The following is a 20282-nucleotide window of genomic DNA, read 5'->3' as shown; positions in this document are numbered from 1 at the left end:
AAGTTAAGTTAAATATGTAACTTTTGAACTGCACTCTCAAATCCTATGGTGAGATTCTAGCATTACTGACAGCGAGGTGAAATCAAACCCAGTACATGGAGTAAAGCTTTTCTATATTATCTCTGAGCCATTAAAATGATTCATTTGATCCGAGATACGTTTCTCAACATCCCATTGCATTGACTGTGGTGTAAAGATAAGAACAGTTATCACACCCTAGGTCTACATTATCTACTACAGTTTAAATTGAGCATACTGGTTAGAAACTCAATTATTGTTTCATATTAAATTAAGTGGCACAGAAAAGGAATGTGTCAGGGACAGGGAAAATGACAGAAGACAAGAATGAAAGGAAGTGCAGAAAGAAAAAAGAAGGCTGCAAGTCGGAAAAGGAGAAGACAGCGAGAAAAATGAGAATGTGTCAGCAAGCAAGAGAGACAGTGAAAGCGCAGAGCACTGTGGCCCAACGAAGAAAATTAGCTAACAGTCATTCTGTCACTGAACTGCCATGAACTCCGATTACACGTTTAACCCTGTCATGACTACACCTACCTGCCTCTGACTGTCTGACATACACTCACCTAAGAGACAGACGCCTAAATGACCTAAAACATCAATGAACCACGTAAGAATAAGCGATAAGCCATAAAACAAGTAACTGTTTAATCATAATACAGTGTTCAAATAAAACTCTGCTTCATCTCACCCTTATTTAGCCGATCACACTGAGTGAAATGATTATGGCACATGCAAAACATTTCAAGCATAGGGATGTTTGTTTAAAACAATAGCTATCAAGCCCTTTTACGCACATGTTCTTATTGTGTACTTAAGTAATATATTCTGTGTTCTCTGAGATTTATTTTTCATATAATGTGTGCTCTGGCCCTCACCTCAGCTGTGAAAACTGTGTTCAGCTCCATAAAAAACAAATGGTAGTGGAAATGTGATGAACAATGGAAAAGCCATTGCAGCTACCCAAACCTGTTTCCTTTATTAAGTCGGCAGTTCAAGCTAATGAGCCAATTTAGTACAAGCCGGCCTGTAAAAAGTGTGTCTGTGTTGTGGATCTTACCCAGCACCTCCTTTGATGGTGGCAAACTGAAGCTGAGGCTGGTGGTGTGTATACTGGAGTCGTCTTGTGAATGCAACACAGCTCCTCCACCCTGCAAAGAGCGCACGAGGTCCCTGAGACATGTCACCTCCTCCCGAAGAGCCTCCACTTCCTGCTGGCGCTCTTGCTTGGCAGCAGTGGTGGGGTTCATCTTTAGGTGGAGAACTCGGGTTTTGACTGGATCATAGTCGCCCTGAAACACATAGAGACACACAGAGGCATTTAAGATGAGCTCAGGGCTCCAGACTGGTGCATCCACACGTTATTAGTGCATTGCAATAGTAAGTGTAAGCAGTGACCTTCTGTGTCATGACGTTATGAAGAGGATGCCGTGACATACATTGATCACTTAGAGGTGACTAAAAATTATTCTGACAATGATAAAGGATAAAGAAAAAACACCATGTAATAAGCTGCCCACTCCCACAGAGGAACAGCACAAAAGAGCTGATAATGTGCATGAATGATGGGTGTGGAGCCAGCAGCGGAGGCTAATGGTGGGCTTATTACTGACAGTTCAGCAGTGCATTCATAATTACTGAGGGCTACTGGCCTACCCTGCTCAAATGAAGCAATCTGTTATCCCTACTCCAAATCAAAAGTGACCTGATGCTAGGGCTGAACATTTTGCAGACAAGATGGGGAAAATGTATTTGCAATTTTTCTGGTAAGTAATGCAGTTACCCCTTTGATGTGTAATATATATATATATTTTTTTTTTAAAGGCAAGCTTTAAGTCAATATTCAAAGTGTCATAGATTTAAACCATGTGATACAGCACAACCACATGAAACACCTTCAAAAGTGACACCAGACGAGGACTTTCTAAAATCACTGACACAACAGTTTAAATTATGGATCAGCAACACTGCAAACTGCACAAGATGTGGCTACTAATTAATAAGTAGGTGAGCGAACACAACCCCGGAAAGCTTCAGTAAAGCTGAAAGACAGCATTATTGTCTTTATTTAATGGTCACATCTCATATATCCTAAATTGCAGCCTTTCTGTGTGCTTATTGCAGTGTTGCAAATTGCGATTTGATTTAAAAGTAATTTATTGTTCAGCCCTACCAGACACCCCAAATAACTTTGCTTATACGTGGCATCAGTGTTTACAACTGGCATATCAAATGAAATTAGATAATTTAGCATCAGCAGGAGAAAGAACGCTGCAAGTTAGTTAATAAAAGCAAACATAAGCAGAATGTTAATAACACCAATAAAGTACATTTAGGGCATTAAAACACCCAAAAAGACACATTTTGTAATGCACTATTATCTGTAATAGGGCAAATGGTGAACAAGAAAACAAATGTCACAAGTATATATGCAGTGCTCAGCTTGTACACAAAATATCATGAAGTAAAGCTGAAAAAGAACACCAAACTGCAGTGACTCAGTATTACAGGCCAGCCCCAAGCTGTAGAGTCACCTGTGAGTCAAAGCAAAGGGCATAGCACGCAGTTTAATAGAGCAACTAGTGGGAGTTCAGCATTCCCAGAGCAGCAGAGGAAGCCACAGCAACTCAAAGAGCAGACAATCTCCAAACTAAAATGTAATGCACATGGGGAAAAAAAAACACACAGACAGACTGACATGCTAAATGTGAGGCGTACTGGTTCAACCAATGGAAATGTTTTGTTGTATTTTGCAACAAACCCAAACATATAGTCAGAGTCATAAAGATATCTTTAGAGGCGGGAACAAGGAATCCTGCAACAAAGAGTAAGGCTCCCACAGAGTCTTTCTCTCAACATAATGGTGCCAGTCTGGGATTAAAATTTAAAAAAAATTGTCAAAACTAACAGAGCCAAACCCACAGAAGAACTGTGGCAAGTTCTCTAAGATGCTTTTAAAACCTAAAAGCAAAGCATCTTCAAAAACTAGAGAGGAAAATTGGTGTTACTTTAAAGCCAAAAAGTAGTCACATCAAATGTCAATTTCATTTATATGTATGTCAGTTTATTGCACATTGTATGACGTGAACTGATAAAAACTATCCATGGCATTACTTTTGATTCAGCTACATCTTAGACTTAGCCAAAAAGCTTGCACAGTATTGTAAAACAGCATTAGATGGAGTCCTGAAGTAGACCAACAGAAGTGTCAGTAATGACAAAAGCTGTTTTCTGTAGTCAAACAAGTTTTTTTTTTTTAAATATATTTCACATCATTACCATAGTCGTTAAAATTAAATATTTTCAATTGATGTCCATATTTTATTTGGATTGGAACACCAAATACATGTCGCTCTGCTGAGTCAGAGCATCCTCTCACTTTCAGCTCTACTCTCAACTTGAGTGCCATAATGTCAATGAGACTTTAAGAGCAGGATTATGAAGACTCTGAAATCTCGACTGGAAACCTCAGCGTTGTCTTGACAAGAATCAAGAAGTTACTGTGCCTGGCCAACAGCTAGTCTGTCAAAAGTCTCCCCAATAAACCCACTAATTTCCATTTGCACACAAACCAAAGGCAATATAAGCGGTGAACTAGTGAGATTTATGACACCACGCCTCTTCACTAAACAGTAGGACCTCGTTTTTGGTGAAACTGATCAACCTCAAGTCAAAAACTTTGCCCATCCCCTCAGCTGAATGTTCTCATACCCACGTTAGACTCTAAATTTGAGTTTGTTTTAATCATTACTGGCTTCAGGGATTTTGGTTTCCACAGGCTGTAATGTGTGGTTTGAAGCAGAGTATGAAGCGCATAGGATGAAGATCATCACGAGGACTGGGTGATACAGATGAAAATTTTTCATATGAAGCGATATTAATAACTAGTGATATAAACTATCACTATCACTATATAATTATATTCAGGCCCTTTTGAGGCAATGGTACTCTGCCAGAAGATAGTGGACTCCCACTGAAACTGCAAAGAGAGATGCTGCTCCAAATAAAGTGTTTGGTCTTGGTTTGGATGAAAACAGCACACAGGGTTAAAACGTAAAGGTGTCCCTGTCCTTGTCTATGTACTTTTTCTCACATGTAATAATCCATAGATCTTTAAAGTATATGTAGTGCTCAATATATAGCACATGAAAAAAAAATACAAGAATTAAAACCATTCACTTTACAGACATACTGAAATGTGCTTGGCAAAAATGTGAGTCTGGCATAAAACCTGGATCAGACTTATTTTAAATCACAAAGACAGGAAGCAGTTTCATTAAAACCATCAGAATGAGTGTGTTGATTGTGATTGGTGGGAGAGAATGGAGAGGAAATGAGAGGTAAAATGCATACACAGAAATGCTTTCCAAAAAAAATCCAGGCTTTTGTTCACAGGCTCAAGAACAACTGCACTTTGTTGCAATTGATTATTTACATATTTATCTATATCTATATATGTATATAGATCCATCCATCCATCCATCCATCCTGTCTACTTGTTGAAGAATTCAGGTATGATAAAGATGCAAATAAATAGTTTTTTTATGTTATTGGTTTTGGGATGTAAAAGTTTAAAAATTAACTGAAAATTTTTAGTCACTGTATGTAGTTTATTAGTATGTAGACTATGCTGGCTGACGAAAACAAAAAAGGGAAAGTACAAGATTAAATGCAGCCTGTACAACAAAGATTAGCCTATTTATTTTAGCAGTAAAACAGATCAGTGATTAGTAATACTGAATTAGCCTTACAGAATTTGGTTTTTTTTTTTTTTTTTTTTAAGAAATATGCATACTTACGTGCCTGCAAACCATTTGTAGACATTTGGTATAAGTCAGGTTTCATTCCAAATGCATCACACACAAATTTCCAGAAATCAAACAAAAGAACGTGCATTAATGTGAGTTTTCATCCTCTACCATTATGCAAACATTTAATTGGTCGCATTTGGATAAGTAGCTGTTGGTGCAACTTCAGCAGTCAGGTTCCACCATGCCTTTGCAGAGGAAGATGGCACAGAAATCAGAAGAGGCAATGCAAATGTGGCATTTATGTTTGAGTCATGCTTTGATTTGAGGAATGTTACATTCTCCTCATTTTACTGTTGGTGGTTTCCTCAGTTGAGCATAAGCATGTGTGGCAAGTCATACACTTCATGCACGTCAGGGTTTATTCGCCAAGTCTCTTTCTATTGCTCTTTCAGTCATTATGTAGCTCAGCCGAGAATAGAAACCTTTGGGTAATTAAACTTTTTTTGACTTTTATTTATGCGCAAACTGAAAAAGTACATAAACACAGCCAGATGGAAACACATTTTGAGATACATGAAAACATCTTCACTCTCAGAGGAAACTGGAGTAATTTAATATATCACTTTGTGATTATGTTCACATTTATTCGATGCAATAAATAGCAATGCCAACATTGCATGGATCAAGCAGGTCTGCTTATGAAGGAGATGGGGAATTTGGAATTCAAGTTGTTTTATTTCCAATTTTCTTTCCCTTCTAGTCATATTTATTTTCTGTGTAACTTCTGACTGCTGTGCTTTATCTAGCCTGCCAAAATCTTCTCTACAAAGGCTAAAGTAGAATACAGTGAAGCTATGAGAATCAGACTGCCCACCGCTACACTTTCCTGTGCTGCATTCTGCCCTCAGCGCAGAGTAGGGCTGACCATGGCAGCAAAATACCCTGCATATGAAGTACATTTGATATGTTTGAGAAGAAAGATTCACAAATAGAATTGTCCAGTTCAGTTTAATTAAAAACTCTCCTAGTAGCAAACTGAAGCGATTTCACTACATATGAAAGAACTGACATATTAAGCATCAATGTATTTGCTCATGTGTAGTGTTGTCTTTGGACCTAGAAGCCATGATGACTTTATTAAATTGTACACATTTAGTAGCAAGTTTAATAGTTGCACCTACTTATGCATTCTTCCATCACCAAGTTTAAAATATCTAGTTTTTCTGAGAGGTGTCTTTTAGTCCATCTAATTCAGCTTTGCTCATTGAAACAGCAAACTATTTGAGATTGATTCTTTGGGTTTGAATAATCAATTGATTATTGAAAGAAATTATCAACGATTTGCAATATAAATAGCAATTATTCAATGGCTCTTATTTAGCTATCAAATTTAGATAAACCTTTAAAAATTAAGACTACAAAGATGTTTGGCGTGTACTTTTATAAGAGGCTTTAAATTATTTATTCATTTATTTATTTCATGAGTTGCAGCTTGAACACTGCAATTTGTGATACTCAGCTTTATCATATCACACAGTGGGCCATTTAAGAGACAGACAGAGCCAGTAAGAACTTTATGGATGTTTTGACCGAGTAATGGTAACACAAGACTGTGGCCAAGAGATGTTTTGGATGAGGGACTGGCATGGGTTAGCGACAGACTGATGACAGCATTAAAGGCGGCTCCTGTAGTTTCTGTGATAAGTCCCAAGGACAAGCTGCTTGCTGGCAGCACATCGTCGACCTCAAGCTGGGCTGATGTTGTCGACTTGGTGGAGCCACAACTGCTGGACATAACTGATGTTTCCACTGCACTGAAACTGTAGTTATAAAAAACATCTTCCCAAATCACCCTGGATATTGACACTTACACTTACTTATCAGCAAACATTGAAATAGAGGAACATTATATATAGAACAGTAAGCAGTAATGCCTACATATCAGAGTGTTCTTAGCCAGCAGAAGAAAACTAAACAAAAATACAACAAAACAAAAAACACAATGACAGCACCAACTTGTCTACAACTAAATTCATTTGCAACCAATCTGGACTTCGATTTTAGTCCACAACATCAGTTCTTCACTGCACCAACAAATGAAACCCTGGATGTCTGAATTGTGTTTTTAAAGACCGTCATTGGTACACTGTATTTCCAAAGAAGAAATGCTATAGGTCAAATGGACAAAGTTACAAAGCTGATTATTTTTGGCAGTCTTTGATTAACCTTTGGAAATTTTGTGCTGTTGAACTACAATTGGACACACCATAAGAAACCAAGGATGTCAAATTTACTGAACAATACAGGCATATTTTAATGGATTGTAACCTTTGTTGATGTGTTTCTTTTTGTTTACTGTCTCTACGGTATTTTGTTTACCTCAGCCCGCTAGTGTTACTGTGCTGCTCTCCTTAATGACAGGTGGCTCTACACTGCCAGCATGTCATTGCATTTGACAGTAAAAATTAGAGCGTGTAAAAGTGAACAATTGTTTGGTTACGCTGGTGATTGACGGTGTCCTGACACCCAGGTTGGTAATATTCAGTAAGCTGCTAAACTGGTGGCAGGTGAACAGGACCTTGTGACCTAGCAGCTGAGTGTACTGTATTTACTGCCACTACGCAAGTATTAAAATAGCTTGGATTACATTTAAACTAATTTATTAAAAAGACTAATACAGCACCATTAGTAAAAGCTTTTTTTCCCCAATGTATGCAAAAATGTGATAATTTATTTATTATAGTTTAGTTGAATTCAAAACTGTGGCAGGGTTCTGCTAAACACACCAACACAAAAATACTCATCAAAGGCATTACTGTGATAAAATTAGAAAGTTGTTGCTTGAAAACATGACTTCCTTCTCATTTGACTTTGCTTTCTTCTGGCTCTGTAAGGTCTGGGTAAATGAGAAGAGTCTATCTTAGCTCAATGCCAGCAGAAGGAAATATACATACACACAAGCAAAAACACACACATGCACACACACACCAGTTCAAGCTCTTGATTACTGGCTAAATTAGATTCCATATGCCCCAAGCGACGGTTGCCAAATAAACAACAAGCATGGGAGGGGGGCAAAAGGCAGACGAAGAGAACGGGGATATGATGAAGGGAAACGGTGAAGGACATACAGAAGAACACGACTAAAACAAAGGACGGTGAAGTTGCCTTCAGCGTAAAGATTAAGCAACATGGAGGGAGGAAGAAATGCCTCTCACTTATAAATAACGCCTTGTATAATTTAAAAGGAACAGAGAGATTGAGCTTTCTAAAATGAGAATATGTGTATTTATATCAAACCATTTTCAACTGAACTACGTGCACACACGTCACAGCCAAATAAAGTCCTGGTTTATTTTCCTCCTGTGTAAATCTTTTGAAGTTCTACATCTGTATACGGAGGGTTTATTCAAGGATGCGTCTGTATGTGTGTTCAGATAAACAGTGAAAGGAAACGAAATGGAGAGCCAGATAGTATGAGACAGATATGTAGATTAGACCATAAAAAAGGAAGGGAAAAAAGAATAAAGTCCTCAAAACGCAGCCAAGAGCTACGTGCTGTCAAAAAGCGAAAACTCCTTCAAACATACTTCCTTAAAATTAGGTCAAACTAAAGAAAATTAGGAGGATTTGGCTGTGGAATTTATATTTCACTCTCTGGATGCCTGGACTGAGCTGAAGGGCAAAGTCTTAATTGACTGCTCAACAGAAAAAAACAAAGGAAACTTATTTCTTTTTGGCATTAAAGTACACTGCTTTCAGTGTAAGCCAAGAGATGGCATAATCATTTTTTAATTGGTTGAACTCTTGTCAGATATCGAACTAAAGTGAGAAAATGGAAAAGGGCCATCGTCTTGCTTTCATCCATTTTACTATCTTTGTAGAAAGGAGGGTACAGCAGACTAGAAAGTAGTCAAGCGAATAAGTATTATCCATTAAAATAAAAACCACGAAATCTGCAAATTCTCACAAACAAGGACAACCATTGACAAAGTGCAGAAAATTATTATTTCCTTATTACCACTGCATATGCATTTCCACATTTGAGAGACGAAAGAGAAAATGGGGCACTACGTGGTTATAAATTATAATTTCATTCATTGCTGCAAAACAGAAAAATGCCAAATTGCCTGAGTTTCAAAGTGTGTACGTAAACTGCTTAATATTACATTATTTCAGATGGCCTATTTTGTTGGTGTGTGTGTGCGTATGTGTTTACATGCATATATACAGCCTACTCTGCCACACAGTATTTACAGTGCGGCAAGGTAGAGTGCCATTCTAAGTGCCTGAGGCTACATATCTCTTATTCATAGAACAACAATAACAACACATCTAATACTAGGGTGAGGAGTCTGTTTTAAAAAAAGAGCAAGAGGCAAAGAGAGAGAGCAATGGAGCAAGAGATCAAGTGAATGAGAAGGACAGAGAAACAAAATACGAGGGAGGGGGGATCGAAGTCCAGGGAACAATGTCTGTTTTTACCACTGCAGAACAAATCGCTCTGAAACATCCACTTATATACTCAACCACAGGGGACGCACAAGTCACTGATGGAACAGGTGACACACTAATGGTGAGTGAGTGTGCATGAGTGTGAGAGTGGAGGGTACTATCAGCCTTACCACATAAAGTGATAGAGTGAAGCTGAAAGAGAAGACAGAAAAGACAAACCTCTGCCACTGAGTCGCATCATCAAAAACAGGCTGAAGCTCCTCTCTTGATTTTGACAGATTTAGCCTCCTTCCTTTAAAAACTGTCTACAGCTGTCCTGAGGAAATCAGATGCAATTCAAAAGATCAGTCTGCCCAAATTTCTCCACACCATCTACTGCTTACAGACATACACATTTGGATATTAATCTCTGAGATTTATTGTGGGGGCTGCACAGTGGCGTAGTGGTTAGCACTTTCGCCTTGCAGCAAGAAGGTCCCTGGTTCGCGTCCCGGCTTTCCCGGGATCTTTCTGCATGGAGTTTGCATGTTCTCCCTGTGCATGCGTGGGTTTTCTCCGGGTTCTCCAGCTTCCTCCCACAGTCCAAAAATATGCTGAGGTTAATTGATCATTCTAAATTGCCCGTAGGTGTGAATGTGTGAGTGCTTGTTTGTCTTTGTATGTAGCCCTACGACAGACTGGTGACCTGTCCAGGGTGTCCCCTGCCTTCACCCGAGTCAGCTGGGATAGGCTCCAGCCCCCCCCATGACCCTAGTGAGGATTAAGCGGTGTATAGATAATGGATGGATGGATGGATTTATTGTGAAATTCCAGTGTATTGGCGCTGAATGGGATTTCATTCGTTCATTCATTTTCTTTAAAAAAAAAAATCAACAGGAATGCATCTTTCTGAAAAAAAAAAACTAGTCTGCATTATTTTGGATTATGCACAAGCCACACTGTTTAGTAAACTTTCTTTGTTTCTTTAAAAAAAAAAAAAAAACAACTGTTGGCGGCAATGTCTGCAGTTTATTCAGCAGAACTAGTCAGTATTCAGATTTGCTACATTTAATTTGCCACGATTTGAAGATGTGTTATTAAAGTAAAAACATTTTTTTAAAAGCATAACAGCCGATCAGCATATATTTCTTAAGAGTACTGTCTTAATGTCAAGATTGTAGTTAGATTTATACAGATCCAGATATGGCAACAGCCTTATTTTCTGAAGTGAAAGTGATAAAATGCAGTTTGCTTTTTATCACCAATACTTTTCTTATAAAATCCAAATATACTATCTGGTTGACCTACAGGGATCTAAAAAAATTGAAAGACAAGAATAACTGATTTATGGGTGTATTCCTCCATCAACCAGAAAGGTTGTTGCAGTTTACATCAAAAAGGCCATCGTTTAAATTTTCAAACTCTTCTAGTTTTTTGGGGGATTTTTTTGCACAATAGCATGTTCCACAAACTACTAGAATCATTACCGGAAATATAAACAAAAGATATGTATCAATAGTTAAGGCAAAGCTTGCTGATATCTGGCAAGAGCTCTCAAAATATTCCAACTAAGCATTTGCAGCCTTTACACAACATTTATGGCTGTCATGTTACCAGAAGCTCTCATATTGCAGCAGTTTATCATTTTAAATGGAAAACAAATTGAAAACTTCACCAGATACAGTCCTGCCAATACTGTATGATGATAATTAAGATTTTTTTTGGGTAATGCTGCTTGTTTGAACAACAATAATATATATTGAGGACTTTGAAGTAATTTACCGTAATAGGGGAGCAGGCAAGATTAGCATCATCAAATCAGTATCTGACCAAATGTTAAATTAGGTCACAATCTCTCCTTTTCCTGAATTATGGTGTTGAATAATGGTCAGAAAACTGATTTCACAACACATTATGATGTGAAGCTGACCTTTCAGATATAAAATGTTATCACTCCTTAATTTATCCCATTTGTGTGAAATTTTGTCGTAATAAGCATATAAAGTCATGAGTTAGGGCTAAAAATGTGTGACCAGTAAAATCTAGTCAGTTATTTCTCACACCTACATGGACATCAGTGCCAAATTTAAAGAAATTCCCTCTAGGTGTTCTAGAAATTTTTTGTCCAGGAGAAACAGACAATATTATGAAAAGCCTCCATCCACAGCCGTTTCTGGTGTGGAGGCTTGAAAAGAGTATGTTCTAGCAAAAGGTTTTCAGCACTACACTGAGGTGGTGATAGAAACCCTACTTACTTATCCACCCACCCTTTGTTGATGATCTTTATCAATTAATATGGTTTTAGAAATGTCCAATGTTTCTGCCTAACATCTGAACAACTGTATCCATGAGTAGTAGAAAAATAGAAATAATTGACAGTAAACCTCAAAGACAAACAAAAATCGACATGTTGCTCATGTGTAACAGAATGATGTCAACTGGAAAACAAAGACCAGCAGAAACCCTACAGTGGCTTCTTGTGATATGGACTGGCTATGATGAACATGGAGCAGTTGCTGAGCAGTTACTATGCTACCGTCTCCAAGGCAATGAGGGAACCGTGGATAAATCTGGGTGGAGGTTACACTCCAATGGTTTTTCCTGCACTAGTAAAAAGGAGATGACCAGCCTGCAGTAGCACAAATGTTCTGATAGAGCCCCTTGACAGGGTCCAGAGAGGTTGCTAGGTCCCCAGAGGAATGTAGACATAAGTCAGCTGGAGTCTCAAGATGGAGTTAGCAGGAGTAGTGCCACAGCTGCAGTTATGCATTAGAAAAGTTTTGATTTGTCATGGGCTTGTCCTTTTGTAGCTCAATCCAGGATACAAATATCACATATCTGTTGATGAAATCCTTTGTTAGCATACAATGCACAAACTTGGAAGTTTCCCAGGACCAAATTACACCTGTGACAACTGGAGCTCACACATCCTTGCTGAATGCCCAGTTGTTGCATGCAGTTGAATGCAGTTGTTTATGTGACGGCCCACAAAGTGACCGCTAAATCTCCAAAAGTTTATTGTGGTCTGGGAACAGTCTTTAGTCTCTGTGTCTTTCAGAAAACTTGCCCAGGTAGTATACCTTTAGAACCTTTGGCAGGCACTGGCTGATGGACGCGAGCCTTTGGGAGTTTATGAAAAAGCAAGAGAAGACTGAGGTTGTGCCTGGAAAGCACAAAGTCAAAGGTCTTCGAGCAGTAGCATTTTGCACGGAAGACTGAGCATGAAGGTCTAATACTTCTTCCTTGGTATCAAACCTTTTCCACATGTAGACAAGAGCGTTGCAAAAGATTCCCTGTGGAATAACTGGGAAGCACAATATGTCATCCTTTTCCTGGTAACCTCTATGATATAAGTGCTGATGTGACCTTTTTTGTCTTTTAGCTGATAAGTAGACTCACAGTTATTTGTACCACTTAAGAATTGGTTAAGGTATAAAAGTTGTAAAAGAGGGACATTCTAATGAGTAGGCTGCACAAAAACTCCTGCACGGACCCAAAAGATATGAAATTCTATTTTAAATTCCATTTTGGCGACTTACAGGAATGTTGTGACATGTTTTTCTATGCTAACATCATTGTTTCACTACTTCCCCAGCATTCAAGTTTCATTGCCAGTCTAGCATAAGTACAAGCAAGCATGCTGCTCTGTACATATTAACAGTAAATACAATCAGGTTGCAGGAAACAGTGAATTCAAATCCTGGTCTGACTGTTAAACTAAAAGTGGACAAGTCCAGAGTCACTGGTGGAAAGAGGGACACACAATGTACTACATGCAAGTCAGTAGAGAGAGGGGCTTCTTCTGAGACTGCAGAAATTATATTTTCTGCAATTATGCAGTCATATTTCTGTGTCAGGATAAATTCAGTGATGAGTTGATGTGCACAGAAATGTTTTTATATGTAGCCATTACTGCGGTTTGCTTTTTAGAACAGTCTTCCAGTATAAAGCCAAGGTTACAGCTCCACGCAGACAGTACTGGACCCTATAGTCAGGGGCCTACTGTTGGTCATTTGTCTTGTGTTTGCCAAGCTTGTTTTTGTTTGAAGAGTTATGTGCTTAGGGTTTTTTTGTGGGTATTCTTCTACTGTTGTCATTTTTTCCTCAGTTCACATCTTGACACCTGCACTTTGTACTATGCTGACATCAACAACAAAACAAAGCACCAGTTAAAGGTTTTTTGTGTCCAAGTCTTCTTCCACTGCTCAGCCAATTCCTACAAGGGAGATTCCACAATACTATGTATTTCACTACAGCAGTCATTACTGACATTTCTCTCTGAAATTGCTCCCCTATCACCCTGCTCTGAAAGCAAGGTGATAGGGGAGGAGGCACTCTTTTCTGACGTCTTGAATCATTTCACCGATTTACTACATATGAACTGAGTGGCACTGTCATCTAGTCTTCTGATGAAAAGTCAGAAGGCTTTATCGGTTTTATTCAGAAATGTCATGATTTTTTTTTCTTCCTGCCAATGCTCATCATTTCCTACATGCCAGGCCTTAAGTATAATGAGAAGACACACTTTCAGGTGGGAAGGAAGTTCAGTTGCAGCACTGGAAACTATCTTTATAGAGATTTTTTTTAAAAAGTTCTCAAGCTTAAACAAAAATTAAATCACAGGAAAGACATGTTGAAGCCTGATGTGATGTGGGACACAATAAGCACACACAAAACAACCAAGGTCATGTCTTTTTGTTCATCATTGCTACTGCTGTCCTTCAGTCATCAAAATGCCGTTTTCCACTGCAAGAACTTCTGATAGTTTTAGGGAGGCCTGAAACTTGTAGAACCTCTTCCAGGGATGTTCCCGAGGTGAAAATGTGCCCACTCTACAGAAATGTACTTCTGAAGGGGTCTGAAAAAATTGCTGTGCAAATATTGTCAAGGATTGGCTAAACTCTGAGAATAAAATGTGGATTGGTTTCACTAGGAGAGGACAGCAATAAGCGTTATTTTCTTCTGCCTTTTCAATGTCCTAGTCAAGTAGTCTTGTCCTCCTAAGCATCACCAGCAACAGCATACTATGCTTGCCACATAGGCAAGCATAGCAAACCCTCTGTTACCTACAAACTCACATACATTTATAAGCCCAGTGTCTGTGAAAAGCCTTTAGGTGGTGACTTCATAGCACAGTAATATATAGTGAAGGCAATGACTAGGTCACCTTTTTTCCCAAAATCTATGTTTCTTCCTGCTACTTCTAACCTGTTGATAAACGAAAATGTCCATCATGTTTGTGTAAATGAAACTCTAACTAACAAAACATTTTTTTTTCAATCTCAATTATTAGAATTTCGGAACTTTTGGCAGGGAACGTCTCTGTGAAGAAAAACTCTATTTAATAATACTGTATGAAATTGTTTCAATGAATACATGCATCCACAGGAAACCAGAAAAATGAGTTCCGAAAGTGTTACAAATGTGGTAGTGACTTATTTATATAGGCTCTGATTTGATTATTTTCAGGTAGCAAGGGTCTCCAACTGTCGCAGTAGTTTGTCCTTCTGCACATTATGAAGAACACAATATTTTAACAGTTTTCAGTCTCACTACGAAAAACCAAGAAGTAAAAATCTCATCACTGCAGGGGATTTCATGCAGGCCCTAAACATTTTAGAGAAAGCATAACAACCTACATATGACATCACTGCAGGGGCACAGCTGAAGAGTGGGAGAAATCCTAGAGGCAGCCCTTGGTTTGGACAAAATATCAATGGCTCTTTTATTTAATAATATTATTCCTTCAGTCTGATTATAATGTCTCAACACAATGTTGCTGTGTATTATACAATTTGGCTCACTCATGTAAGCACATGCACAACAGAGTGAATACATTGATGCAACCTTTTGCAACAGCAACAATTATCTCTGTCTAGACATTAGGATGACAGCAAGAGCACAAAGATGCAGCACAGCTATGTCAAGACTCCCATAACTGCCGCTACAGGCTGTAGTGCAAGAAAACAAAATCAGTGAATGAAAACAAGATAATTTGCAAAGAATGGATTGGCAATAAACTTCGGGTCTTTTTTGTTTCAGTTATCAACCAAGTTTAATTTGTGTGCAAATGAATATGATCTCTCGTCATTAAGAATAAAGGGTCTAAACCACGGAGAAGCTCCTTAAGACAACACAACAAACAGAGAAGAGCAGCCCTTGACAAGATCTGAAAGTCTGTCAGCAATTAATGTACTTGTTAACGAGACTGAATAGAACACTGCATGTTTTTGGGGATGGCCTTGTCGGACAAGCTTTGAGTAAATATTCTTAATGAAGCCAACCATAAAAATTCAACAAAACAATCACCAACACATTCTGTTCAAATCAGCTATGTACTGTAAAGCAATACACTACCGGTCAGAAGTTTTAGAACACCCCAGATTTTTACTGAAATTCAAGTAGTCAAGTCCAATGAATAACTTCAAATGGTACAAAGGTACGTAGTAAACTGCCAGAGGATAAAAAAAAGGTAAGGTTACCTAAAATTGAAAAATAATGTACATTTCAGAATTATACAAAAAGGCCTTCATCAGGGAACAAGAAATTGGCTAACAACTTAAAGCTGTTCTGCAGCAATGGAGGTAGTTCAAGACTTTAAAGTTGGCGCTACCAGATCCTACAGGTGTCCCCACTTTTCTTTATTACTTACAATCCCCTCTGTCTGCATAAAAGTAGTGACGGAACACACTGTGGCACCATAGCCTCGAGAGCATTATTTGAACAGTATTGTACTGCAGAAAGTAGAGTGTTGCTATAAAAATGGTGAGGAAAAGGCAATTAACCAGGAATGTATGCTTCACAATGTGATTTGTGAGCAAAACTTACAGATTGAAAATGGTGGAAAACAAAAAGAAAATTAACGCTGCCCATGTTGCAGGTGTCATTTCATACCACCAGACCGGCAAAGAGGCACAAACGTGATGCAACATAGCACAAATAATAGTAGCTTATCTATTAATGATATTTTAGGGACGCTTGAACCAATACTGTCACAAGATCATTTAATGTTTTTGGACACAGTAACCACAGCATGGAAATTTTATACCATCACATCCCAGCTGGGCATTGTTTATCTAAAATCCGATCGAGAAGATCATACCTGCTTTTAAATTGTAATATCTTGATCATTGCTGTATTTCAGGATAAGCCACAAATCAATGTCATGTCTTCAACTAATCTAAAACACTGCTGATCAGCTTTTAACTAATTCAAAAAGACAGTTTCATATTACTCATGCTGGAGCCTCTCTTCACCGGTTACCAGTTGATTTGGAGCCAATTTTACAACACTTCGCTTAGTTCCTGCTGGATCCATGAAAGCAATATAATTACACCGGTAATAGAGAAAAGAGTGAGTTGACAGTCATGCTAGTCAGTGTGAACAAAATATAAAGAGAGGGCATAAATGATGAGTTAGGTCCCAGGAATCTGACGTGCAAGTTGATATAATGGAAAATCCTGTGGTCAGTTTAAGTCACTCACGCGTGTTCATTTGGCCATTCACTTCTCCCTTCAAATGCTTCTCTATTCAGTCACTCATCTCTTCACCCAGTCTGATGTAGAGGTCTCTTGGTGTGCATTGGACCATGGAGGAGTCATAAAAATTAGCTCCTAAGAACTGACCTGATCCATTGACTACATAACCTTGAAACCCGTGCACACACACTCATACTCCTACACACACTCAGTTGTCAATTGCCTTAAAGGTGCCAGTCATGCTTGAGAAAACATGGATTTCATTCACCCCACAGCTAAATGGAACCAACACGCTTGCCCACACACATTTCATTAAAGTGCCCTGGTAGGCTTAGTTTGGAACAGTATGAGTCAGGGGAGTTAGAGAACCTGACTGAGATGAAGCACACACACACACACACACACATCTATATAGAGAGCCAATTTAAAAAGGGGAGAGGATCAGGTATAACTGAGAGACTTTATCAAGTAACTTCGCAAGACAAAAGTCACTGGATCAGATGTACAAAGTTAAACGTGTGTGTGTGTCGGTAATGAAAGATGGCTACCATGAAGGATTCATTTCATTTTACCTCATTTCATTCTCAGCTGACACTGGGGAAGGTCGAAATTTATTCTTCCCCTCCCCCTGCCCATAGCTCTGTCCATTGTAATGCCTTCAGCCAATAAAGGAGGGACTTCAAAACAACCACAGCTTCTAACAACTTTTCCATTGGACGCTGCTGGAATCACACCTGGGTCCAATTGTGCTTGAGAAACTGTCAGATATGGGAACTGCTTGTGTGAATCAATCTGCGGTGTCATGTGGGTTAGGTTGCTGCCCTTGGGGTTATTAAATTGGTTCCTTTGTGCCAGACGAGTAAATCCATCACAGAAAACAGTTGGAGGGAAGTTTTGGTGCCTACCTGTAGGTTGTGTCTCTCCAGTCTCATCTCCAGAATGTTATTCTGCTCTTCCAAACGTTGCCGCTCTCGCTCTAAGTCTTCAATTTTTTGTCTGAAAAATGCATGCACATAAACAATATCTGCTATGTAGAATGATGATTATGCATGAGAGAACAGCTTAATCTTAGAGGTATAGCTTTGCTCAGGAAAGCATGCAAGGTCGGAGTGAGTTCATCCACCGTAGGTATCATGAATTTTTCATGGCCTACATTTTGAACTGGTAGTTGTTGCAACAGGTCATGTGTGCCAGCTACCTGAGTATGTTGACCTCTTCTTTGATGACTAAAGGGTTGCTGTCAGCAGCAGCAGCAGCATGTTGTTTCTTTAGAGACTCCAGCTCCAGCTCCACCTGGGACAGAAAGCAAGAAAATAAGGCTGGTGCACTAATGTCAGATCACCTTTGGCCATGTGCCTTTTGCCTGCAGATAAGTCCGAAGGACTGTATTGCAACGGGCTGCTATCTTTGCAAGAGAGACATCAAGACAAACAGATATATACTTTATACACCATCTGTCCACATCTCACAATGTCCTGGTCTTCTTCCCTGGTACTTGTTTTTCGCCTGTCTGTCTTTTAGTTAGTTTTTCTCTGATCTTGCTCTCGACTCTGCAATTATCCCTCATTTCCATTTGCACACCAATTTTCCTCTTTTTCTGACAGCATCTATCTGTCTCTCAGTGCATCCTCACTCACAGTCTTCCCAAGACGGATAAGTAATTACTGCTATACCAGACAGGTGGATTTCACGCGTCAATACTCATTGCCATGGGTATGTTGATGTCACCTCGGCAACAAGGAGCCACGAAAAGAAGGGAGATTGAAGAATGAGTGAAGACACAAAGAGTCACAGAGTGTGTAAGAGAGTTTAGGTCACACCTGTCAACTCTTTACGGTATCCTAGTTTTATTCTATATCTCAAAGCAGAATACTTTTTTCTATATATGTTTTCTAAAATGCCCACAAAATACAATTCAGAAAATTCACAGACTGCACAGTTATATCTGTGCAGCCATTCTCACATTAGGGAATAACACAGAAAAATCCAACGCTAGTTATGTATTTTCTGTCCTCTGTCAAATAGTGTAAGGATTTAAGAGAAGAGGGCTATGTTCAATACAAAAATCATTATTTAGCTGCTAAATACAAGTGAAAAGGTCTCAAGTCCAAAATTCATTTTTGGGCACAGTGGAAATAAGTATTTTAGTTTGTATGTTAGTCAGAGGCATGAGAACATATTCAATTCAGTACATCGCTTAGTTGTCTATCTCCAGTTTATGTACCAAATAATCTGTTAAATATGTGGTGTGGGACGATGAGTGGCCTAAAGCCATATGATCATATGCCCAACCCATCAGTCAAGGTACTCCATTGGCTCACATAATTTGTGGATGTGCGTGGTTGTTTTTTTGTTTGTTTTTTTCTGCTTCATTGCAAAGCTACTTCAAATAAGGTTTGTAGTTTTGTAATGTTTTTGTTTTGTGATGACCCTGAAGAAGGCTGCAAGTGGAAATGTCTAACAATAATGCTGTTCTGTATACTCCAAGTGTTGTTGGAGTTTTGATCTTTTTAGACTCATTGTCCACCTGCCAGGATAAGAGCCATGACTAAGAAACATCCCTGAAACAGCACAACTGCTAATGGGTCAGACAAAAATATCCGTGATCATTATAATATTAAATTACAGCGCATTCATAAATGTTTTACGATTAAACTTCTTGCATGTGTGTTTCTTGTGTTTCAGTTTTTAGTAACTGGTGATGTTAGAACATGTGAGAAAAACAGCATATGTATGTACTTCAAACAGATTGCATAAAAAGATTGACAACACATCACTACTTCTTTCCATTGTACAAAAGTTAAGTCAAAGTATTGCGTGTTCCCATCTTACGCTGATGAACATCATTTGCAGCCAGAGCGTAAGCAGTAGTATCCACATGGCGGAATTACAGTATTGCCATTCAAACATAAATACAATCTACATCATCTTAGATGCTCATTGATCATTTATAGATTTAAAGATTCATTTATAGATAAAAAATGATTAAATGCTAGCTGTCCAGTTAGGTAGCTGTATATCAACAATTTTTTCCTCAATATATTTGTTTCTAACCCCAGTCACTTCTGTGTAGATGGTGATTGCAAATGACATCTCCAACACATAAGGCTCCAGCTCTGTGAGGCTGTCATGTCATTCACCACAGGGTGTGTGTGTGTGTGTGTGTGTGTGTGTGTGTGTGTGTGTGTGTGTGCATGTTTACTTACTGTCTGTAGCTGCAGCTTAAGTGCTCCCGTTTCCTCCTGTGCTTTGGTCAGCTGAGCCTGAATTGAAAGGACAGAGGAGAGAAAATTAACACAAAATGTAAAAAAAAATTCCCTACATACATACCGTGTTTACATAAGGAGTACATGAGCAGAACAGAGGCTGGACACACCCACCTTCAGATCAGTAGTCCAGAACTTAACCGTTGCACCACCACTGCCCCTTTTATCAGTTTTAAATGTAGATATCTATCATTTTATCTACTAAGCCAGAGCATGTGGACAAAGAGCAGCTGAAGGTAAGTATTACGTGTTTACAGTGCTTTAGGTAAGTGTTTCTTAATGACATCCATAGTCAACTGGTCAGCAGATCAACAAAGTAAAAGTTTGTTTTGAAAACA

At 38.7% G+C, this 20282-nt stretch overlaps 1 protein-coding gene across 1 annotated transcript in view; it reads right to left on the bottom strand.

Moving 5' to 3' along the window:
- mad1l1 (mitotic arrest deficient 1 like 1) overlaps nt 1–20282 on the bottom strand; it is a 69193-nt gene that overhangs the window by 32687 nt on the left and 16224 nt on the right. The window contains exons 13-16 of the mRNA XM_023266781.3: nt 19885–19941; nt 17877–17971; nt 17584–17674; nt 1076–1307 (exon numbers count right to left, since the gene is read on the bottom strand). Coding sequence (XP_023122549.1) covers nt 1076–1307; nt 17584–17674; nt 17877–17971; nt 19885–19941 — 475 coding nt within the window. The remainder of the gene's footprint in view (nt 1–1075; nt 1308–17583; nt 17675–17876; nt 17972–19884; nt 19942–20282) is intronic.

The sequence above is a fragment of the Amphiprion ocellaris genome, chromosome 4, assembly GCF_022539595.1.
Source record: "Amphiprion ocellaris isolate individual 3 ecotype Okinawa chromosome 4, ASM2253959v1, whole genome shotgun sequence".
NCBI classification, from domain to species: Eukaryota; Metazoa; Chordata; class Actinopteri; family Pomacentridae; genus Amphiprion; species Amphiprion ocellaris.
Note: the sequence above shows the minus strand (reverse complement) of the source record. Positions and strands in the feature narration are given on the sequence as shown.